We start from the raw sequence: 25,183 nt of genomic DNA on the forward strand, positions 1-25,183 counted from the left end.
TATGGATGCAGGACTGTGAGAACACATTGCACCTTCACCAGGTGAGGGACAGGCATTACTTTCTCTCTCCTCTTATGAAGAACTGACTCATTTCAAGTGATTTCAGTAGAAAACTTTAAATCCCATTTCTTTTAAAGAGGTAAGGGACACTTTTGCACACCTCCGAATAAAAACTTGGAACACCTAAATCTGCTGCCCATGGATGTCTCATTCCAGACTAGTCACAGCTCATGATCCATTTTCTAAAACCCATTCAAACCCACAGCCACTGGTATAGATTTGCCAGCTTTTAAGGGCAGACTGAATTTTGTGATGGAGGGAAGAACAGAAAAGCTACCACCTTCCAACTGTACGTACTGTGTGTACCACAGCTTTCCCCCAGAAATGCATACTTATTTTCAACAAGGCTACCTAGCAACCACCAGCAAGTAAGAAAGATGCATGCCCTCTACACGGCTCTTCGATGTCTACACTGAACTGAGGCACAACTGTGAGATGAGACCTGTAATATTAGAGTACATGAAGGAATCCAAGTCTGAGCATGAGTTCAATCAGTTTCAATTGGCCTTTTTTTTTTCCCCCTTTGGGGTATAAGCCTATTTTCCCCATCTGTCCTCTACCTGCTGTCTTAGCTTCTCTAGAAGACTGTAAGCATCCTACACAGTGGGCAGAAGCTAATCTGTGCTTGCTACAGCTGTAACCTAGATAGCTAATTAGCTGCCATTTCCTAAGCACACTGATGTGTACCACACTATGTTCACCTGCTTCCAGAGTTGCCTGCGAATGAGATTACTCAGGCTACAGATCTCATAAACCAGAAGAGTGACGCTTCACAAATGAGTAGACTGTGCAGTTCAACTTTTTTATTTTAATAAAATCAAGAATATGCACAGCACATGCAGTGCTAGCATCTAAACTAATACAATAAGCAATTCTAAACCTACAGTGACTTGAAATTCAAATTTTCACATTCAGCAAGTTTAAATCCATTCTTGCATATTGTTTTGAATCCTTGTATCTGAACTGAAAATATTGCTGGCTGATAAAACTTGCTAAAATGCACAAGTCACTGATTATGCCAATACAACAAAGATAACCACATGTTTGAGGATTGCAATGTGCCAGACATTCACTGAAAAAAAAAAAAACACACAACTAAACAAAACTCACGCAACAAACATCTGAGAATCTGGACACTTCACATCAGTGTTTAGAAGTGTTTCATTAATATCTTAAGACAAGTGTATCAAAACCTTGGCATGTTTAATTTTAAGTTGCCAATTTTTGTTTTACTATCAGAAAGTTATGGCTACACTGCCAATGCCGGGTCTGCTTAATTTGACTTAAGAGTTTAATATGACTTAAACATTAAAAGCTCACACTACCCCGAAATATATAATTTCACGCATACGGTGACATTCAACATTCAAGTGCCAGTGTTTTTGTACTGTCTTTTGGTCAAGTTTCTTTAAACTTTCAAAGAATCACTTTTAGGCTTACAAAAATAAATATTTGTCAAAAATGTTCAATAAATATTACACAAAACTAGCAGCAAAAAGTATCTAGAAATCTGTCGTGTGCAAATAGTTTTCTTCCCAGCTATCATTCCCATGGTCCCAAATAAGTTTTAGAATCTATTTCCTTCTCCTTAAACAAGCTGCGTTCAATCTCCAAGAGACAAAATAAGATTGGAAGTTAAGGACACGCACACAAGACATATATAAAATTCTCTGAATGTGCAATAAAAGAAGTATTTTGTAAAAAGTTATGGGCAAAATGTACAAGGGCCTAAACCTAGACTTGAAATAGCACCATAACAAATGACCTCAATACTGTCAAGTGCACCTACTTAATAAAAGTTTTAGAACAAGGCACAATACACTTGAAAAAATCTATTGCACTTTAGGAGATTTTTGCCATTTTCCTACGCCACTGTAGATTAGAGTTGTTAACTGCTCTGGCCACAAAGTCAGCACAGAAATTCCAAGTGGCAGAGGCATTTTTCTGGTGGACAATACTTATCTTTGGCCAGATTTAGCATAAACAGACTATAAATACAATGGAAACCTATGCAACTAAAACTGACTAAAACTGCACTTTAATAGCAGAATTGAAACCTTGTGCAGTTTATGTACATTTCCAACCTCTGTGATCTCAGGTTTGTTTGTTACTCTTCTGGAGCCATTTTACAAAGTCTACAGTAAGCCAGTTTAACATCTCCACGCAGCTTGAACAGAGTAATGTGAATCTGCATTAAAATAAAGCCTGCTGCATAATTCTTCCTGTTCATACCCTCTTGACCAAAAAACATCAACACTAGCATGCGTTATTAGACCAAAAATTCAGTCAGGCCCTTAAGGAGGACCAATCACTGCCATGGTCAGCCATTCTACCATTTCAATTTCATATGGCAGGCATTTTTAAAAAGTCTAAATAGATGAATTCTCCTAAAAACTATTTCAAGTTATCAGACCTTTAAACGTTCCCTGTAATATTCTGCCCACATTTGGCTAGCTCACATTAATGATCTGCCTAAATATTGAAAAAGGAATTGCTGTATTTACTTGCATTAACTTCAAAAACAGTGCTTTTAATGTATGCATGTATCCATACATCATCTCATCATGACTGGAATGGCTTTATTAAAGGCTATCAGGTTCTAAGTACCTATCCAGGATAGAGTGAGCAAATCAGAACTTTAACTTAGTACAGTTTTGCCACATTAGAAACTAATTGCATTGATATGCTTCAAGATGTTTTATTTTTCAAATCTGCAGATACCAAAAGCCCTAATGCAGGCTACCGCATAAGTTTTTCTTTGTAATATTATGGATGAATCAGTGATTCCTGTTTAAGTTGTATCACACCTGTGTGCCAAGGTTTGATTTTAGCCCAAGTTCAGTAATTTTTATTTTGTCAAAACAATTGATATCTTGAGCATTACTGAGCCAACAGGACATCAAAATAAAAGTTGTCTAAAGTTAAAGGCACAGTACATTAACAAACAAATGATCCTCAGTCACAAAATTATAAATGCAGTTTCTGGGTGGGGATGGGTGGGAGGGGAGTTAATCCTGACTACAGCAATAGAGTCTTCAAAACCACCTTCAAGATAGGGCTACTTGTTCCTTTGTTTCCATCTTGTGACCTTGAGCTCCCTTAAAAAAAATTTCAGTGGAGAATCACAGCTGGTAATGTACTGCGAGTTCTTGAAGCTACACAAGGTATAGTCTGGCTAAGTTACATGTGGTTTCCATATTAGCTTGTTTGGTAGGTTATCTGCTGCAAGCAGACTCAGTTGCCCCACCAGTCAACCCCCTGGGAGTTATAGTTGCCTCCATATCCATCACTGTTGTAGAAGCCTCCATAACCACCACCTATGAAAGGCAAGAGAAAGCGATGCTTAATTAACCTGCTGAAGACTTGAGCCTTCACAAAAAGAAAAAGCCCAGGGCACAAAATAGACATCTATGACCTATAGAAGAAAACCCACCCAGAAGCACTGTCAAATGCAAACCAAACCACATTAATTTGACATGTCCTGTCAAACTAATTAAATACAGGTAACTTGTGCTAAGAGACCCAACAGATACTGAAGCTTTGCATAACAAGCACCAGGTGACCTAGTATTTACTATTTTTTTTTTTTTTTTTTTTTTACTTTATTACCTCCACTAGTTTTACTATCAAGCATTTTACATCTGTTTTTATAGCTGCCAGCCACGATTACCCTGTTCTTTTTCTTACCTCCAAATCCTCTGCTGCCACTTCCTCCACTGCGGCTGCTGGTTGATCGACTGCTGCTAAAGCTACTGCTACCAGAACCACTACTTGTTCGATAATCTCTGGCACCAAATCCTCCACTGAATCTACTGCTGTATAGAGGAAAAGGAAAAAAAAGACACTTCAGTAAAAATTTCAGGTTTTAAGCACTGCAGACATCAAGATCAAAGTACACAATTTCTCTAATTCATGTTACAGCTGGCCAACCACTGCTGAGCTCAGTGCACTTCTTCACAAGCATCCCAACGCTATCTGGGAAAGGGCATTCAATAATAGCAAAGGGAAATTTACTGTTCAAACAAGGTCACGTTGAACTTGACATGTTACACAACAAGAATTACTTTATCAGGTCCTCATGAGGTTTGATGCAACCTCCTCTGTTCTGCAGATTTCCTGAGCCTATAATTAGGTCACCTATAATTAGTTCAAGTGATGCACTTATGACCACCTAATACTGAAAAGGAGAAAAACCATCTTAAAAGCACGTTTCTGAAGAAAAACAGCAAAAATCCATGAAGTCAAATCGCACTAGCTAAATTAAGACATATTAAAGCTGTCACCTTCTGATGATGGCACCTCACTTCAATTTACACAGCACTGGCTTGTCTTTCCTCAGACATTAACTGTGTTTTTACTTTGAAAACAAGTCCCAGAATTGCCTCTCACAACAGGGGAAGAATACCTTTAGCCAAATCAGTTCTGATCATTACCTCTTAGATCGCCCGCGGCTGCCACCCCCTTTGTGATGCTGTTCATAAGCCATGTTTTCCAGCCAAGATGGTACTTCCTGCTTAGCCTCAACAAGAAGATCAAGTAAGTCCTTGGTGATGTTTATGTTTCTCTCATTGAAGAACGAGGTGGCAAGACCTAAAGTAAATATTCGGGTTTAACCCCACACGAAGCAAATACATTACAGCACTTAATCCCATTCCATATCCCACTTGTTGCTGTGGCAAGTACAATATGCTCATCATAGTCAAGCTTGAGAACATGAGAATTATCTGAAGAACAATCTGTTTTAACACCATTTCTCCACCCTAGACACTCACACAAGCCCTTACTACTTCCTTATGGACACAGAAGATGCCAAGTTTACATGTGGCACCAAAACTCTACTGAATAGCAAAGCCGCTAGCTGAACGAACTAGTTACTTTCCACACTGGTTGGACAACGGTTCAAGTCCATCCACGTAATGTAGAAGCATTGCTTGATTTAACAGATACAAGCGACACCAAGACACTACTTCCTGATGTCACCACTTCACAAACATTAGATTTGAGTAGCACTTTAATAGCAGAACACCTCCAGACTCCCTATGAAGGGAAGCTGTGCGCAGCACTGTACAGTTTACTAGCAATATTGCCTTGTCACAGAAGGCTTTTCTCAAGCACTCTGTAGTTTGAGTGTGCCACTCAGCCAGTAGCACTACACCTAGCACGTTAGGTATGAAATACTGTCTGTACCTACCAAGATTTCCTACACGGCCTGTACGACCAATACGATGTACGTATTCTTCAATGTCACTTGGCAAGTCGAAGTTTATGACATGCTTTACATTTGATATGTCCAGTCCTCTTGCTGCTACCTAGTGGTTAAGAAGATTAAATCAAATTGATCAAAATTCTGTAAGTGATGCAATATGCCTACTGGCTCAAGCTTCAGAGATTTCACTTACAGCTGTGGCAACAAGAATTGGGCTCTTGCCCGAACGGAACTGGTGCAGTGCTTCCTCTCGGTCTCTTTGAGAGCGATCTCCGTGTATACTTGTACAGGCATATCCTTCATGGTAGAGGAAGTCCTCAAGAGCATCTGCTCCCTTTTTAGTTTCCACGAACACCAGAGTCAATGAATCCTTGCCTAACAAGGAAACAATCATAAGTTAGCAAGAAAAAGGCAGTACAAATACTTAGCTTCACTACCTAGAAAAAGCTAATTTCATTTATCTGCTCTCATTAGTTCTAAACCAGTAATGTGAAGTGAAGATCTTCCAAAGACTTTGCATCTACTTAACTGCCACTCAGTCAACATAAGAGTGCCTTGCACAAAAGAAACACAAAAATGTAGTCTTTTCCTTTCCCTACTCAATTTAAGTTCTCATTACTTGCACTGTCAGATTTGCCTTATCTTACTACTCCAGGATTTGCTTATTTGAAACCAGTCTTTACCTGTGGCATTTAGCAGGTCAAGCAGAAATGATCGTTTGTCTGACTCTTCCACCCACACTACTTTCTGTGTGATATTCTCAGATGTAGAACCTACTCTGCCAACAGCCAGAAAGATATATTCATCGAGGAAGTCACGAGCAAGCATCTAAAGAAAGGGAAAAAGAAATCAGTATGTAATTTCACCTCTTTAAGGGGAAAAAAAGTCTTAACTATTAAGGTATTTGAACTTGTGAAGTACCTGGATTTCCTTGGGGAAAGTCGCACTGAACATCATGGTATGACGCACCCCTTTCGGTGGCATAGTATCTTGTTCAACAATTCGACGAATTTGAGGTTCGAAACCCATATCAAGCATTCTGTCGGCTTCATCAAGCACTAGGTATCTAAATAAGAAGGTTTTTTTTAGGTGATTTTTAAGCAGTAACCCAATATAGACATGGGACTGTATTTCTCAACTAGGTATTTACAGTTCAAAAGCGAGGTATCAAGTGTTATCTTCTCTAGATCTCACTTGGAGAGTTTCCTGCCAGCAACCCATGAGGATACGGACAAAAATCACTTCACTTACTTGCAAAAATCCAGTCCAATCTTTCCCCTCTCCATCATGTCAACCAGTCGTCCTGGAGTTGCCACAAGCAAGTGACATCCACGTTCTAAGTCACGTATCTGCTGACCGATGTCTGCACCACCATACACAACACAGGGACGAACTCTGGAACGGTATGCAAACTATAAAAACAAGTAAGTTAGCTCCAAGGAAAACTATACTTTATGCTATTATTTAATATTGAACTCCTAGACATACCTTTCTGGCTTCCTCATAGATCTGCACAGCCAGTTCTCTAGTTGGGGCCAAGACCAGTGAGATTGGGTATTGTTTACGGCGTCCATACCTTCCATTCTCCTGAAACAAACTGCCATTAGTACCCCAGCTACAAGTGGAATTACAACACTGCTTTTGTAATAGCTACCTAAGGTTACTGAGCTTCCATGCACAAGGAATTGTGCATGGCTGAGAGTCAACTGTTTTAAAGCACTGCTTCTCAAGACTCTGCCCTGCTGCAGGGTCCAAGATTAAACTGTTGGTTAATATGTTAACAGTAACACAGCTGCCAAAGCTTGTCCTCTACAACCTGCACTGTCATCCATAACTGATGTAAGAGAAATCCTCGCCACAGAACACCGAAAAGCCTACTTCTTCCTATCCTGAAGTCACTACAGCATAGACATGTGATACATGACCAGTTATCTGCAGCAAGGAAGTGCTCCTAAAAGCTTAAGCAGCAAAGCATCTTGTAAACCACTTTGCCTACACAATTATGTGCATCAACTCCTTAGGTAGGGCAAAAAACCAGGTTGCCCCACAGCCCATACTTTGGGAAGGAGAACACTGAAAGTTGCTTAATATAACCAAAATGATGATAGCCCAGCTGCTGTGTTCAGTAGAAGACAGTGTATGACAAAATTATACTGGTCTTAGCTTCTCCAGGACTACTAAAATACTTGCCTTCATAGCTCTCAAAGCATCACCAGGTCCATCTGCATAGATCTGGCTCAATATTGGTAGAAGAAACGCAGCCGTTTTCCCAGACCCTATTAGATACAATTTAGTATTATTAATGAGTTATTTTCAAAACTACTGCCATATACTGTGCCTAATCCTGCATCATTAACATCCCCATCAATATCTGCATTAGATGTAGTACATTAGATGTTCTGACCATGCTACTGGATTGCACTATTCACCCAGAGGAAGACATCTGCAAGACTCGTTCAGCATTGCAACACCCTGAAGTGAATGTGATTTAATCTATTAACATCTCTCCAGGGATAAAAGGTAAAACCAGTCAAGTCACATCTAATGCATGAGCAAGACTAAGCTAATAGTTTCCATTGCAACAGGTACATTCATTCTGAACAAGGAGTTTACTACCTTACAGACCAGATCTCTCACAGACAGCTCAAGGATTACAGAACCTGATAGAGACTGAGCTTTAAGAATTTACAAACTTACCTGTCTGAGCACAGGCCATCAAGTCTCTCTTCTCTTTAATAATAGGTATTGCATGTTTCTGGACTGGGGTAGGACGGGTGTAACGTGTAAGCTCAATGTTTCCCATAATAATTTCTCCCATGTCAACATCGCTGAACTGTAAGATATTTTGCAAGGTTTAAGTATGGGATCCTTCCCTGAATGAAGTCATCATTCCATCCACACAGTCTTCCATAAAGTAGCTTGTTTGTATTTCTTACTACAGAACTTCAGGTCACAAATACTCAGGAGTTAAGTTACCAGACAAAGTATGTACTTAGTCCAGTTATCACGTAAGTAATTCTTAAGAAGCCAAGACTTGAGTACAGGCAACACAAGCCTATATACCTGAGACATGACAGCACCCACACTTAAGAAATTGCTGCAACACCCTACCACCTCCAAGCACTTTTCCTTCTTTACTGTTTAGAGACACATCACAGTTAAATGAACTACAAGTGTTAACCAAATAAGCTTATACAACTTCTCCTTTGTCTTGTTCGTTATACCTAACCTGAAATTCTCAGAGACCTTAGCTGTAGAGAGTCAAGGTTTCCCTTGCTCCCTGATCTTAACGCAGCATGATGTTTCACACTCGAAACAGTGCAGATTAATTATATCAAATTAAACAAACACTTACACTTTCAATATGTGGAGGACAGTTGCTGCCTGTTGCTTCAACAGGAATGTCATCATACTTTTCAAAGTTAATGCCAGTATTGCTTCCTGAAAAGAGCTCCCTAAAAGCAGAAGAGATGGCGTTTTATTTATTAGATAAATCAACCAGTCCCCTATCACATGACTTTACACCATCCCAGTACTTACTGTTCCAGGCGTTCACTTGGGGGAAGAGGCTTTGACCAGTCATCTTCATCGGATTTGTCAGACCAGCGGCTGTTTCCACCACGGTCAAATCTACCAAAGCCACTCCTGTCATAGTCGCTGCCTCTTCCACGCTCTTCATATCTAAGTACAGCAAGAGTATTAGACCGCTGTTCCTGGACACCAGGATTTTTCTGACATGCAAGCAGAGTCAGAGCTACTGTAATCTAGTGGAGTATGCTCTGTATATTAGATACATGACCATAGCACAATCTAAGTAATCAAGTTATCTGTACTCATACGTTGACCTGTGAACTGAAATGAGGACTACGTATCAATGTCAGGCTAGGTCATATCCATTCTGTATTAGACAGGGAAGTTTGTTCCAACTACAGTTTAGCAGTTGGGTTTCAGCTTAACACACTGAAACATATCAAAAGAAGCCAGGGCTTGAGGGTTGTTTTGTTGTTTACTTAAAAGTATTAGTTATCTGCCTATAAAGCTGCAATTGGAGTTTGAGTCTTTTTGTGCAGCGAGCTTCTTGTAAGATATTGTTTGGTACCACCCCCCTTCTCTGTGCCTCAGATTACATTTGCCTCCCAAGTCCAGACAAAACCCTGAAGCACTTCAATTTGTTCTTCTACTCCCCCACCACATACATGATCAAACTAAATTCCACAATTACAAGTCACATTACAGATTTTATGAAGATTTTTTATGAGGGAGCTCACCTGTATTACTAGCTTGGAAAGAAGGTGAAAAACATCCTTACCTCAACTGTTTAGTTTTTGGTCTGGTAAACCATGTTTGAGAAAAGTCTGGATACTAGCATCAGCCTTACTAGTCGATAAAGGTCACTCACCACACTTGTGCATACAACGCATGATGTGTGTAAGACTGATCAAATAAGGCAGAGAACCTGCAAGAGTCTCACCCAGTTTTATTAACTACACTTTTCAACATGGAAAAAAAATATTGAAATAAATATCAGTTCTGATGTATCTTGACCTCCCAACATCTCTTAAATTGTTCCCTGATAGTATCCACCCATGTAGCCGTTTTTGGGGAAACAGGAAGTCAGCACGTCATTACAGCTGCAGCAAGTGGCTGGTGGTAAGCTACAGGGCACATCTTCCAACACATGCAAGCTCACCCTCCTTGAATTCCTGCAGCTTTAAACAAGGTTCTCTCACTCTCTCCCCCACCCAGGTTCCTTGTACCTTATCCTAGAAGGACAGCTAGAACTTGCTTTTTCCAGCAAGATCACAGGTGAGCTATTAGAACCAAGACAGCCTTAGAATGCACAGCCCATACAAATAAGCACTTGCCTTCCTCCTCTTGATCCATTTCCACGGTCAAAGAAGCTTGATTTTGCTCCACGATCAGACCGTACACCAAAGCTGCTGTATGCATCCTTATCTCTGCTAGAACTCCAGCCACCACTATCAAAACCTAGTGGGGAAAAAAATATTTTAGCAATGTATTATACAGTCCAGACTTTTACAAGAAAACAGTCCATCCAGTAAGTCTTCACTGGACTTACCTATATGATTAAAAAAGGAAGACATAGAAGTAGAGAACTTAGGCACTAAACGCTCCTCATTGCCCATACTGATTTAGCCGAATTGCTAATATGGCTGGGGAATTGATTCTGAATTGTAAGGCCTCACACACTTTCACATTCTAATTATTTAATGTTTCTATTTACCTATTTACATTAAATAGGTACAAACTGAATCCATTACATTCATGGCTGTACTCTGATAGCAATAACTGAAATAACAGAGGACCAGGACCTCAAGCATATCAAGAAAAGTTATGACACTTCCAAGCATTCAGAACCCTTAGCTCTGCATTTTATCTGCAACTTCAACACAAATCCTCCACAGCATTTTTTTTGTTAAGTTAACCATGCCCCTGGTGGAGTTTATTCATGGGGAACAAGATCAGTGGAACTGTAGAACACTAAGAAACATTTTGGTACTAGACTAAGGACCTCATTACAAAACTTTGATCAACAGTTCAATGCTCACAAATTTAGAAGACCTGAAGTCTCAGCTGTGGGACGCAGAGAGAATAAGTGAAATTCAATGTAATCATCACTTATCAGTAAGCATGCTTTCTGCAAGCTCTGCAAAACAAAGCCAATGAAGATTTTTGTGCCAGACAAAACAAAAGCAACTAGCATAAAATTATTCCAAAGAGTTTACCTTTAAGGACTAGAAAAAACTTAACTTCACATTGAGATACCAAAGATAAGGAATACAATCATTCATTAATGCAAGCTTTAGCATGAGTTACTTCCAAAACTTACTAAAAATCTGGGAGTGTATCTTCCTGCTGAGCAAACTTAACAGTAGTGGTACTGACAGACCAATCTTCAGGAAGATCTAGATGTTTTTCATTAGTGCCTGGATCCAGAAATTTGGGCTGACTCTGCACATACAGAGACCTTCCAAGTCTGAAGTTTCAGAAAGGAGTCCATTTTATACTCCCAAATACATACCAAGTAGGCTTATTTACCTTGTCAGTTTTTTGAATCTACAGCACTGTAAGCTGGTAACTCACCATAGTTTTCCTTAAGTTAGCACAGCCATGTCTAGACCCAAGTTGTGAACACACGTATGTACCATTTTTAACAGTTAGAAACATGTATTCCACTTCCAGATCATTGTGCATAGTTTGATTTTTATCAAAGACATGCACGGATTCCTTTCTGTTCATATTTCTTCCCAAGGAGGTAATTTTGGAGTTCAGTAAGTTAATGAACTCCTAATCAATTTTTGTAGTTCTTGCACCTATGCAAAGTGGTAGTTACCACACTATTCAATCAGCATTTTAGGTCACACTTTATAATGATCTGTCACCAATCACTGTCAGCCTATTTGAAAAGCTGCCACACGCAGAAGCAATAGATTGTTTTAATAAAGAAAAAATAACTCTTAACATTTACTGCTTGATCTTTATAGATCAGGTCAGACTAAATATATGAGAGCAGCTTCCAGAAGTCTAATGAGAAAGCAGTAAGATAAGGCACTTCAGTATTACCAAGTGAAGCTCAGGGAAATAAAAACACTTCAGAGCAAGCAGCCTTGCATACTGAGCTCCATGTACTGTAGCTTGGACTACTTAATGGCCATTTTGTTTTTCAGCAGTTTAAGGTATTTTTTAATACATTTTTATTTCCTGCAGCTGTGTTGTCCTGCTCCCAGGTAGCAAACTGTCATTAGTATTATGATACAGGCAGATACCTAGGTGTATGGAAGAAGCTGAAGCTTACCTAGTGGATCAGGAAAGCACTGTAAGGTTTTTAAACAGAAATATTCTAGATGTTTTAAATGAGTATTCTAGACCCTTTACCCTTCCTCAGCCAATACCTATGTAATCATGAGGATACTCAACTCCTCATATAGAACAGCAAACAAATAACCATTTTTAAATGATTAAGTTCACCACCTTAAGTAATTTCTTAGCCACAAGTCCATTGTGCAACTTTAATAGCGTCTCTGAGTTACTAAACCATCATCAGCTACAGAGGAAATTGAGAACCCCAAGCTAGAAACTACACACTAGTTGTTTCCAGAGTATGTCTAAGGAAACAACACACAGAAGAAATACGTTGTTTATTTTCAAGTCCCTTTACCATCTGAATGCAGCAATAATTAACTTTCACAGAAGTCAAGGAGGACAGTTTGTGAGACAATCCTGCTGGATTACTGAAATACAGTCATCATGTGGTTTCATTTCTAGATCCATTAATTTTATCAGGTGACTAGGCTTGTAACGCTGCTTCAAGAGTTCCATCACAGAACCACTACTATCCGAAGTCTATTTTGCTGGCTGCTTTCTAACACATTTACCTTGAAAAATCTGTTGTGAAGGATTTCAAGGTACAGCCAATATACAAAACAGCTTCAGAGCAGCCAGCAAAAAGGTACTGACCATTTAGTTGTGAACATATACAACTGTTACATACTTCACATCATCCTAGAAAATAGCTCAATTTCACATCACTGTGCTGATGATAATACACACTTTGCTGCAAGGTGAATCCTTGAATCCAGGGTGCATCCCGGAACTGGATGGCTTTCTCCACGTAGCTATCATGAACTTTTATCACAGGGAGTCAGGAGGAATCCAGTGATAAAGCATGCCAACCAACAGAAGCTGACAGCCTACAACCAACTAAATTTGGCACATGGCCTGTTCAAATAAATTACATAACTTGTTTGCCTTTTTGCATGGTGTTATTTAAGTACCTAATATTAGTTAGTAAAAGAATGTCAAATGAACAATCCTGAGTGACATCATGAGTAGATCCTAGTATTATCTCCAAGTTGGTCAAGTACAAAAGGCAACATTCACCCCTCGTGTTTCAAAGGAACACCTCAAACACCTCCGTAACTTGCACTTTGAAGGTAAACCACAAGTAAGTATCAAGTAAGGCAAGATGGCCTCCAGTACAACAGTATGTTTTCTGGAGGGCAGCCTTTAATATGGACATTTAAACCATCTCTCAGGCAACTTTTCAGCTGGAAGTCATCCAACATTTAAGTCCCCAGAAAAAAAAAAAAAACACAAGGACATTTTAATGTTTCTTCTATTCTGTGCAAAGCTAAATTTGAGTGACATTCCTATATACACAGGGCATGAAACTCAATGCAAGGTTAAAATGCCACTGTAGCCAAAAATCGGATTGTGGTACAAGTTACAAGCCAACTTTTAATTCTGATTTCCTGCACTGCTTTAAGAAACAAACATTCCTTCTGGGTTTATCTAGGAGATTTCCTGTAAGACTCTTCATTTTTGAAGTTAAAATTACTGGAAACTTGAGAAGCACACAGCTGCCAAACAGTCCTTGCACTTTCCCCAGTAGATTCAGGTCTCAGGTTGCTTGGCTTCATTTGGTGCTTTAGGCCACATCTTTGTTAAATATAAAAAATAGCTCAGAAGCATGTGAAGACAAGACTAAGCTGTTTCTTCAAGTGGCATAAAACTGGAGTGGAACACTTGTTTTAGTCATTAAGTAGCTCCAGAAGAAAAATGAGACATTAGGTGTATGTAGGAGGAGAGTATCGAAATACATGCTAATGGAAATAAGAGTCCTCCTGCACCATCTGAAACAGAATCCTTCAAAGTCCAGAGCACTGCTTTAGAAGCATGAGAAAAGAGTCATGCCATACCATGAAGCTTTAATTCCTTACCACTATGCTACAACTTGAACCTTTCGTTTTCCGTGCTAGCAGCTCGGTAATTGTTAGTTGAAATGTTTCCCTTTTATCTACACAATGCATTGTCATCATGTCTAGTAACTATTTCTGAAAGGCAGCAGATGTTGCAGTAAAAATCATCATTTACTTCACTAAAGCATTCCATGCACTTTTTAATCTTTTTTTCTAGAGGAAGTGCACATTATATAAAGCTGATTTTTCTCAGTACAACCCCTCCACGCAAGTGTACAGCCATACGTTTGTGTTTCAGGCTCCAGCATCAGATCTTGCCTTCTGCAATTACTCCTGTAGATTGCCTAGCTTCTGACAGCTTGTACAGGGAAGGCAACATCTGTAACTGTTCTGGTTGACGTGCTCCCCAGTTGAGAGCAAGTCTGCATAAAACATATGTTCATAAAGCAAAACTGTGCTAGTTCCTACACTTTCCATGTTGCAGTCATTCTCAGAAAAAGTGATACTCCCAAAATCTGTTCAAACTGATAAACAAGATTACATAACTAGGCAAATTAAGGAGACTTCATCATGCTTTACTTAGTTAATTGCTTAGTGAGATATGGAAGACACTTTGCCAATCAGATACTGAATTCAAGCTTAAATTAACCTGGAAAAGAAACCAACAACAGCAAGCTAAAAACAAATGAATTTGCAATGTTTTGTGCAGTCTGCACAGTCACTTTTAACAGCAGTGTCAAAGGAGCCTTTAACAGCCTGCTCATGGCAGTTCAGAAGCAGGCAAAGAACCAGTCACATGCCTTGCCACCATTTCTGATACATACCCTGTTTTGAAGCTTCCCTGTTCCGTAAGTGAGGAGGAATGTATCTGCCTTCTAGAGGACAAAAGAAAAACAGCATTACAAAATTGTGGCACTGGCACCTTCACAGACACCATCCTTTGCAACACCACTTTTGCATAGAAAGAGTCTGCCCCACAAGTTTTAAGGCCTTTAACAGCATCTTTAAACAAAAATCCATCAACATTTAACACGTATCTCACAGAGGACTGGAGCAGTGACCACAAAGCTCTTGCATTCATTTGCTTAGCTGCCCTCTAAAAAAAGACATTCGTGTGCTATTTCTTTGACCAAGTCACACATGCCTTTTATGGATGTTACAGTATCTGTGATGAAAGCCTGTCTTCCTGGAACTGATTAAGACTTAATCTGGTGCCAGGTTATTTGAGCAGCTTAAGATTTTCACTATGTCATTCCAACACTGGCACTCACGGTATTACTACCAGTATTTTTCCTTCCCCTTGAATGTAATCATCCCAATCAGTTCAGCTTAGATCTAACCAGAAGCCACATGTAATTGCCTCTGAATAGCATTCTTCAGTTACAATCCAGAAGCATCTGTCTGCTAAGCAGCACACAAAGCAGAATGTACCAGGCACGAGCTGAACGGGAATTCCTGTAAGATCCCCTCTAACATACTTCAGCCTGGCATGTCAGAACACAGTTGCCGCTCAGTGAATCTTGATTAATACAGTTAGATACTAAGACTACTACGGTTAACTATTAACGTTTTCCCTTCAAACATTCCCACTTCAGGTGGATGTTATGAGAAGAGAGGTCATCACATTACTACTACAAACACTGGCCTCAGTTGTTTGACCAGAGGCCACAGAAAACCTGGGAGACCAGATTCTCTCAAGCTGGCATAACAATTAAGTAAAAGCACTACCAGAACATTCAATTTACACAATCACTGCAAATTATGCGTGCCTACCTCAAGTATGTAATTTTGAAGCAGGCGCGTATCTAGCAATTGCCTTACATTTTCCTGTAAGTCTGTGAGTGTTGGCTTCAGAAATTACTTTTGCAGCTACAAAAGCCTGACTTGTTTTTAAAAACTGCCTAGGTGATTGCAAACTTGAGAACTTGTATATACTTACTGCTTGTAGAGCTTCCTTCGCTCTGGGAGTCTGAGGAATTCAAGTCTAGACCAGAAAACTGGAAAGAATGAAATAGTTCATTAAGTATCCACATGTTGTATCATGCATTTATACTAAGATAAAACAAAGCTCTGCTGATCAAGGGCAAGCAGAACTCCTGATAAGTTATTGCTGCAGAGAAATTGCTTTATGTCTATTGTATCTCCTGTAAAGACAAAGAACCAAGACTTTTTATCTTTTGATACCACATTAGCCGTAAAACCAAAGGCTACATCTTCAACTGTCTTCAAGGCCAGAAGACTCCTACATCTGCCAAATCAAGTACTGCTGACTTTTTCTCAATGTACTGTATTTAGGCTAAGCACCAACCTAAAATCGTCTTTCAGTACATTAAAATGCATTCTGAAATCAATTAAACAATTTTTTCAAACATACAGACTGCAGCTCAGGTGCTCCTTTTAATTGGAGTTACTTGATTGGCAGAGACTCAACAATCTTTTTTAGACTGCATTAACACCTAGAGATCAGCATCTTCAGTTTGGAGGCAGCTACTGTTCCCAAAACATCAGATGACTTCTTCCCACATTCACCCCAGCAAATACTGTTTTTGGTTTGCTTTTCTAAAGTTTTGTGTGCAACCTTCAGTTGACCAAAAGGTATTTAAAGTCATGCCCTGGTATGTAACACAAATGTTTTAGGTCAAGCACAATACAGGCGCATTTAAGCAGACAGCTGTAGGCAACTCACAAAACTTGGGTATACACTTAGTGTAGTTGTTTACCAACATGGCACGATGAGAAACCAACTTGGATGAAAACAAAAACATGTTTACATGCAACTGAATTTTATGCAAGGCCAATTGCAGGGAGCATCTGCCAACATGACCTGAGTCAATCCAAACCAAAGACCCCAATGCATTATTCCCTCAAGACATCTGAAAAATCCTGATAGGGGACTCGCATCACCCAATTTAAAGGTAGTAGTTAAAACTCAATCTGTTCAGCTCATCCGAGCATCAAAAAGAGGTTTAAAAAAATGGGTTTGGACAGTTAACAGAGGCAGATGTTAGGTCCCCGGGCAGAGAACAGAAATGCTGCCCGTGTCTCCCCCCCCCGCAGGGCCAGGAGGGCCGCCAAGCGCTCCTGTCGGAGATGGCGCCTCGGCTCAGCCGCCATCTCAGTGCGGCGGAGCAGCCGGCACTGCGGGCTGGGATTTGGGCGCAGCAGGGAGCAGCCGCAGCCGCCCAGCTAATCCTGCAGCCGGCACCCGTCACGTGCCGCCGGGGTGGGGGGGGGTGGGGGGACACACGATGAGATTTTGGGGTTGGGGGGGGAACGCAGGGCACCGGCTCCCCCTGACCTACTTCGCCCAAAGCTGCGCGAAGCCTGCGGGCCGCCGCTCCCCCACAAATTAAAAAAAAAAAAAAAAAAGGAAAGAGATTAGATAACAGCCCCCCCCACGTTGGAGCTCCTAGCTCCGCCCCGCGGGGGGGGGGAGGGGAGGGGGAAGAAGTGGGGATAAAAAAATAATGAAAAAAAAAAAAAAGGGATGAGGGAACAACAACACCGAGGGGCTTCTCCGAGCCCAGCTGGCCGTGGGGTTGTGGTTGGGGTTAGTGGGGGGGGGAAATCGGGCACGGCGAGGCGGCCGCTGCCGCAGCGCGAACAAAGGCGGCCGCCAGCGCCCCCGCCCCTCGGCTCGGGGGAGGAGGAGGAGGAGGAGGAGGAGGGGGAGGAAGGGGGGGGCTGCCGACACAAAGCAGCGGCGCCCGCCCCCCGCCCCGCTCCCCTCCGCTCGTCAGGCGCACAATGGCCGCCATTTATCGGGGCCTTCCTCCCTCCCTCCCCCTCCTCCTCCTCTCCCTTCTCCCTCCCTCCCTCCCTCCCCCCCCCCCCGCGTTAAACTCCCGGCCGCTCCCCGCCGCCGCCGCCAGGGGTCCCGGCGCCCAGCCTGTACTTTACCATCGTCGCTTCCCCCGCCACACAAAAGCCGGGCCCGGAGCGTGGCCAGCAGGAGGAGGAGGAGGAGGCCGCAAGGGGCAACTCGTGGAGCCCGGCGGGGCCGCCCCCCTCCCCCTTTTTTATATGTATTTTTTTTATTATTATTATTTTTTTTCCCTTTCCCTTCCCTCCCCCCTTCCTTTCCCTTCCCTCCCCCAGCCCCCGGGGCGGCCCCCCCCCCGAGGCAGGACGGAGGAGGGGAGGCGCCGCACGCCGGTAACTGCGCAACAACCGAATGCGCCACAAAACCCGGTGCGGGGGGGGGGGGGGGGTAAAGATATGACGAAGCTGGGCCTACCGGGAATAAAAACCACGACAAAAACAGATTTAAAAAAATAAAAAGTAAAGAAAAGGAAGGGATAAAATCACGACGCAAGCAGCGCGGATGGAGGGAGCGAGGGGAGAAGCGGGCCCCACACACACACACAGACACCCCTCCCCCCCCATAAGTAGGCCCGGCTCCGGTTAACGGAGCGCCCCTCCCCCCCCCCCCCCCCCCCCCCATCACGTCACGTTCCAGGCCCCGTGCCCCCCCACCCCACCTGCTGGTCTAGACTGAGGGCATTTTCCACCGCCACATGACTCATAACGAGAGATCGTCCTCGGGGTGCCCCGCTCCGCCTCGAGAAACACAGATCCGCCGGGCCGAGGAGCTTCGCTGCCGCCGCCGCTGCTGCTGGCTCGCGCGCACGCCCTCCACCACACGCTTTCCTGACTGAGCCCCCCCCGCCGCGGGCCCGGCCCTTTTATAGTCCCCGCCCGCCCGCCGCCGCGCGCTGACGTCAGCACGCACGCTGCGCTCCCCCCCCTCCTTTTCTCCCCCCCCTCCGCTTAGCTCTCGCGAGTGAAACCGAACCGCGGCGCGGAGATCTCGCGAGATTTGCACCCCACCACCAGCACAGCAGCTCAATGATGAAGGGCGCTCCGGAAGTATCGCGAGACTTGGCGCGCCCGGCGAGCACCGCGAGGTTTCGCGCCGGCGGCCCGCTCTCCTCTCCAGCCTGGCGGTCCCGAGTTCTCGCGAGATTACAGCGCTCCCCCCCCCCCCCCCCCATTCTTTCCCCAGCGCTTTGTTCGGTGCTCTCGCGAGAGCAGCCCGCCGGCCCCGCGCCGCGATGCCTCTAGAAGGAGCAGGAGCCCGAGTCACGTGGGCGGCCCGGCCGGCGCCCGCCGCCATCTTGTGCGCCTCAGCCGGCGCTGTGGCGCAGCTCCTAATGGAGGCGCAGCGGGCCCGCCCCGCAAGCCCCGACCGCGGCGTGGGGAGGGGAAAGGCCCCAGAAGTGGCACGCTGAGGGCTTTTCTGGGTTATAACGCTACCTAGACCCGGAGCATCAATCGGCGGGGGAAGGGCTGCTTCGCCCAGCCTCGTGGCCTCCTGCCATGAAGCCTCCACAGCGTGCTCGTGCAGCCCGTGTGGGGCACGGCAGGAGGCTGAGCTCTGCTGTAGACCTCGTTGTGTATGGTTCGTGAGAGGTCCTGACACAGCTCAGCTGCCCTCAGCACAAATCACTCGTGTGCCTCTATTTACATACACCTCTGTTACATATCTGACCACTGGCACATAAGTGAACCACTTGCCCCAATATGCTGGGGTTAGCAGTCAACAATAGTTATTAAAAGTCTCATCTTTTTACCACTCCAAAGCCTTGTTCAGCCATCAAATCCACTGAGATGCCAAAGGTCCCCTGTGACCAGGTAGTGACTGTTTTATCAAGCTATCCCATTGCAGACGCAAAAGGCCCCACCTTGAACTCATCAAGACTTGCGTCTACTGCTAGTCCGTAAAACACCAGCAAAATAATAAGCATTAAGATACTTTTCACTGTTAAAATATATATATATACCTCTATTCCCACTGCATCACAGCCTAATGACACTGAAAGTACTAGAGCTGTTACATTTGGGTCAGTAAAAGTACTGACAAACACTGACAGGATCAAGATACTTCAGAGGCTATTAGGTCATCAGGAAAAGGAAACGGGCTGTGTTTGTCCTTGATGCACACGTAGCAATTACTCCTCCATTTCTCTCCTCCTTGGGTTTCTGCCTCTTTCAACAAGAGCTTATAAGGAAGACACCTACTCCAGAGGCACAGCTAAATTCACTACGGAATTTAAAAGCAAGACAAAACGTTTCCACAGCACTTACACATAACATATACATTTATATTTCTTCACTTAGTTTTTCCTGCATATACAGATCCTCTAACTAGCTGCCCTTCAGAGTCAAAGTCTTTCCCTTCCAAAAATTAAATCCTACAAAATGTATACACCAATGAACAACTCCTGAAATGAGCACTCACACACATTATGGAAAAGGGGAAGACAAATGCCGTACAAGACAAGTGCCATCTTTAAACAGATCATTTACCATTCTTCTGCTTAGGTCTTCCATAGTGCTTCCTTAGCTAGCTACAACTCCTGAGTTAAAGGGTTATAGCTGTAGCTCTGCCCCAGGTGCACCTATTTATATTATTTAAATGCTTGTAGGTGTGGTCACCAAGGTTGCCTAAGATCAGTTAAAAGGAAAAAAAGAAAAAAATCTATATTGTAAACAAAGCTGCTATTGGGTTTAGGCCCAAATTTGTTTGTTGGTTTGTCTGGTTGTTTAAAAGCAAATTTCAAATAAAACTTTTAATTCCTTTTCTTCTTACAGCTTTATGGGCAATTCTAAAGTCTCAACAAGCCTGCAATGCCTACATCCCTACAATGTTTGCAAAGCTTTTGTAAACAATAGCGTTGTTTGATATAATTCATACACCCTAGAAAACGGCATTAATTAATCCTTTGTCACTGTGCAAGTTTCAGAAGTGTCAGGGTAATTCAGGTCCCAGGCCTGAGGTCAGGAAAGCAGGTGCACCCACATGCGTCTGTCATCCACAAAAAGTGATAGAGCAGTAGGTTGGTAGAGGGGCCTGTGTGCATTTGTCATGCTGTGTCGTGCTGGATGTGCTTCGATGTAGTCTACCCAAGGCAGAGCAAATTACAGAGTTGGAGTCCTGTTCTGCCGGCACACAAGTGCTCCTATTGCTTAGGAAAGTCAGTTTTCCCTTTATTTGTCAGTAAGTTTTACCATCCCCTTTGGACAGAACTATGTATTCTCGGTTTCACTTTTTATTCTCCTGCAGCTGAGTCAGAGGCAATTTGTTAGAGGAAGTTGAGCAGCTAACAAGTACCTGAGCCAAGCACTTAGCTAGCACCGGAGTCCTCTTGAGTACTCTTCCGTGTCTGTTAAACTCAGCAAGTTTCTGATGGTGCACACAAACAAAAATGCTTAAAACATGATGCTACCAGCTGCTTGGACATTCAGTTCTTAAATCCTAGAAAATCCACAGATTTTCTGTGCCCCCACCTGCAGATCCTCATCTGCTATCTGTTCTCAAAGGCTGTGCTGTTAGCCTCAGAACAGCTAGGGCTGCCTCTTTCTGAGGACTGAGGAGATAGTTGCTGTGCGCTACAGGAGTGGTATCCCTGGTCACCACCAATCAGTTGGGGCTGTAACGTCAGCCCTGCTTATGAAGCTGTAGCTGCCTTTTAGAATATTCTTCCCCTAAGCTAATGGGCACCGACCTTGCGCATGGGTTTCTGTATCTGTTTTGAAACTATCAACAGGCAGACATTCTCTGCCCTCCACCCCCCTTCAGCTTCTCCTACTTCTCAGTCAACCAGGAGTATCTGTTGTGCATTGTGTACCATCATGAATGTCTCGTTTTGGTTGTTGTTAGCTGGTCTGGCAGGATGTACGAGGCATTTCACCCATCCTTTTCCTAATCAAAGACACGTGATGCTCCAGATAGGTGCTATTGATCTCTATTGACTTATTTACCACAGCTGTCATCTCCGTGAACTTCCATCTTTCCTCTCACTGGACAGCATAAACATGTTTATCTGTCCCACTGGGCAGCCCATTGACATCTGGCCATGCTTCAAGCTTGTTTTGGCTTGCTCTGCTCACGCCATAGCTGTCACATTCATCTTGCCAAGTCTCCTCTGATCTCTGTAGGCTCCTGTCTCCCACCCACATGTGTTAAGTGCATGTCCATCCCATCCACAGCAGACCACCCCCATTGCCTTTCTCTTCTACCATATTTTTTCCTAGTCTTCAGGACCAGCCTTTGGCCGGAGACATCCCCAGCCTGAAGCACGAAGACACATTCTCAGCAGTGCTCTTCAAGACAAGGGAGAAGGGCTAGCAATGAGATCCCTTAAATAGAGAATAGGCTGAATACTCTGACTTTGACTATCTGATCTAGCATCAATTCTGCCATTTTTTTTTTTTATTTCTTTTTTCTTCAAAAGGTTTTGAACAACTTTGGCCAGCTAGAGTGACTTTCAAAAGCACGTAGGGCAATAAAGAATGCAAAGCCAATGTTGTCCAGCCACAAATTAATGGAACAACCGAGAAACAGTCCTTAGTCTATTCTGTATCTCTCTCGGTAATATCAGAGATCTGTCTTTAACAGCATAACTTTTGAATGCTGCATCTGATCAGTTCCCAGATTTCTAGGGACGTTTTTAGGCATCAAAGAGCAGAGCCATACCGATTTGGAGGAGGACCAGGAAAAGAAGAAGCACATGCAGCCGCTGATATGCTGTTAGTGAAGCCTTCACTACAAAGCCTGCATTTCCCTACAGCGGCATGCACAACTTCTGATGAATGGAGAAGCTTTAAATAATGTATGTAAAGGCAATTTTCATGGCAGAATAAGGATAACAAGCATTTTTAAAGCTGGCACCACTCCTCTGACTTCAAAACAAAGCCAGGCCTATTGGATTAGATGGCCTCCCCCAGGTCCTTTCATTTGGGAGGCTGTTGTTCTTCAGACATTTCTTCCAGCACTTCCAGCAAGTTGCCAGCACTTGCCATTTGTTCCTGCCCTCGAGGTGTCCCTGTGGCTGTCCCACTGTAGCTCTCAGTGATGCTAGGCAGTGCAGTGAATGGAGGAGCTGATCTGAACTTAAAATAACTGTTTGTAGGGCTAGAGGAAAAAAAAACATAAAAAAAAAAAAACCATAAAAAAAAAAAAAAAAAAACAACAACAACTGTCAACTCTGCTGCCCAGAGAAATGCCTGTGGGATACTGTTCTGTAGTCAATGGCTTTCCTCAGATTAGTGCATATTTCCTGCCATGCCTGTCTTAACCCAGTGCACAGGGCAAAGCTGGTGTGCCTAATCCAAGCGTTTCTGTCACTGGCATTACCCACTTTGTCCCTGCCTCACTCTGCACCCCCAGCTCATTTCAGCCTCTCAAACAGACCATCAGGAAGGGGGTTTTACTTTCCACCGGGAGTAGTCCTTCCACCTGGCTGGGGAGGCTACACAAACACCCATGCCAATCCAACATGAGCAGGGGTAACTAGCCCCAGGCAAGTAGCACAGGGACCTGGAGCCTGTGTGTAGCCACAGCCCTGTTCTCTGGGTCGGCAGGGATGGACAGGAGAGTGAAGGATGCTCATCCACATTTTCTCAGGGAAGGTATGCACGGGAGTGCAAGTTACACAAACCTAGGGGAGTCAGCAGGGAATTGCAGGAACATCTGGGCAACGTTTGCTGCTGCCTGTAGAACTGCATCTTGTGTTTTAGCCAAAATATGCACAGTTGGTTTTCTGGTTTGAGTCTTTCTTCTCTGTTTTGATACAAAATCTTACTCTAAGGAATAAAACAAGCTTGCTAGAAATAAAAACGTGATTATTAAACTGGACAGGCTTTGACAGCACATTTACAAAATCCTCCACGTTGTGCTTTGTTTGTTTCTGCCTATGCTGAGCACACCTCAACCCTAGTTCCTAGGATGAACATTATGTGTTTAATTTACAATCTGATTAAGAGCTCCTCTGTTCTTTTGTTAGCGTATTGCCACCCAGGCCTTGCTGTCTCCTCTTACCTCGTCTCCCTTCACTCCCAGACCAGCAGAGGCTGATGGAATATACATAATGGCCTGGGGAAGCCTTGATCAAGAGCAGATTCAGGGTGATCCTCTGAAAAGATGCCCGGAGCATGTTTGAAAACTTCAAAGAGTTTCGCATCTTGTCCTGAAAAGCCACAACAGGCTGTTTACAGAAAGCAGAAACTCTTTACAGAAAGAAGACACAGAATCAGAAAAGTTCTGTAAACTATGACCCTACAAAGAGGATTTCACCAGTCCAACCATATGCTAGTCCGCATCTGAAGAAAACAAATGTACTCGAGCATCACTCGATGCTTTCTTTGTTGGAGTACTCTTTTTCTTTTCTTCAGTAGTTTAAAGACAAGATCAAGTAGTCACTGGCCCCTGTGGGAACTGGGGAAGTACAAGCACAGTTTTGTCCTTACTTCCTCCGTTAGATCAGACATGGGGAAGAATAATCCATGAATTTCACACAGCTTTTACTTCCATCCCCATGCTGAGTGCCTCCCTAGGGCATTGCTCTGAGAAGAGCTCCTTGCAGCTCAGGCTGACAGCGGATACTTCCTCAGCTGGGGTCAGGGCCCAGGAACTGGTGACCTGAGTGCTGCAGGAGCCTGCCACTGAAATGGCAGAGGAGGGGAAAAAGAGTATGGGCAAATGGAGTGGGAAGAAAAAAATAATTAGCTAGTTTTAGCTCTGCAGGCTTCTGATGTGTCTGCTGGGTGGTCTGAAGAAGGCTGTGCTCAGCCCAGCCTAGCAGGGATTGCTGCTGCTGGCTAGTACCCAGACCAGAGCTTCATGAGACGTCCAGTCCCTTGCTCTTGCTCGCAGCCTCAGGCCCAAGTCCCAGCTAAATGTGAATCTCTTACTCTGCCGTGCACCTCATGTGGCTGTGGGGGATTTGCCCCGGCTATGCTGGGGCTGAGGCAGGTATTTCCTGGCATTTTGAGGAGGCGCCTCGCTGCTGCTCTCCCCTCTGGTGTGAACAGGTTTGACTCCTGCTGCCAGGTGTGAACGCCTGACAAGCTTTGACCTTTGCAGGTGGTGGTTGTGCAACACGGTGAGGCTGCCAGAGGTGTTCAGGTTAAGCAGCCATGGCCTCAACTATCTCAGGAATGCCCAGGGCTGATACTATTCCTCATTAAGTGAGAGCTGCGTTTGGAAGGAGTGAATATTTTTACTGAAAGGCAGCACTAACTATATGCTGTAGAGTTAGCCCTGTCGAAACCATCTTGGGGTTTGTTTTTTGGTGGCGGTGGTGGTTTTTGTTGTTGTTTGTTTGTTTTTCTGTGGCTTGGGGTCATAGGGATGGAAGGGGTGGTTTCTGACCTAAATATCAAGGGTTGTCGTCCTGAGTGGAAGAACAAATGGA

General features: G+C 43.4%; 1 protein-coding gene across 1 annotated transcript; it reads right to left on the minus strand.

The window, feature by feature from the left end:
• Window positions 1-841: 841 nt before the first annotated feature.
• Window positions 842-18,634, minus strand: DDX3X (DEAD-box helicase 3 X-linked). Its single transcript, XM_032182031.1, has 17 exons — window positions 18,467-18,634; window positions 15,925-15,982; window positions 14,810-14,860; window positions 10,131-10,254; window positions 8,806-8,946; window positions 8,621-8,720; window positions 7,963-8,098; window positions 7,456-7,541; window positions 6,754-6,852; window positions 6,517-6,677; window positions 6,187-6,331; window positions 5,949-6,093; window positions 5,459-5,640; window positions 5,251-5,368; window positions 4,493-4,649; window positions 3,747-3,874; window positions 842-3,377 (listed from the first exon to the last, which is right to left on the minus strand). Exons 1-17 carry the CDS (start codon window positions 18,509-18,511, stop codon window positions 3,295-3,297), a joined length of 1,959 nt encoding a protein of 652 aa, XP_032037922.1. The 5' UTR covers window positions 18,512-18,634; the 3' UTR covers window positions 842-3,294.
• Between the last annotated feature and the right edge of the window lie 6,549 nt (window positions 18,635-25,183).

The sequence above is a fragment of the Aythya fuligula genome, chromosome 1 (genome assembly GCF_009819795.1).
Source record: "Aythya fuligula isolate bAytFul2 chromosome 1, bAytFul2.pri, whole genome shotgun sequence".
In the NCBI taxonomy this organism is placed as follows: Eukaryota; Metazoa; Chordata; class Aves; order Anseriformes; family Anatidae; genus Aythya; species Aythya fuligula.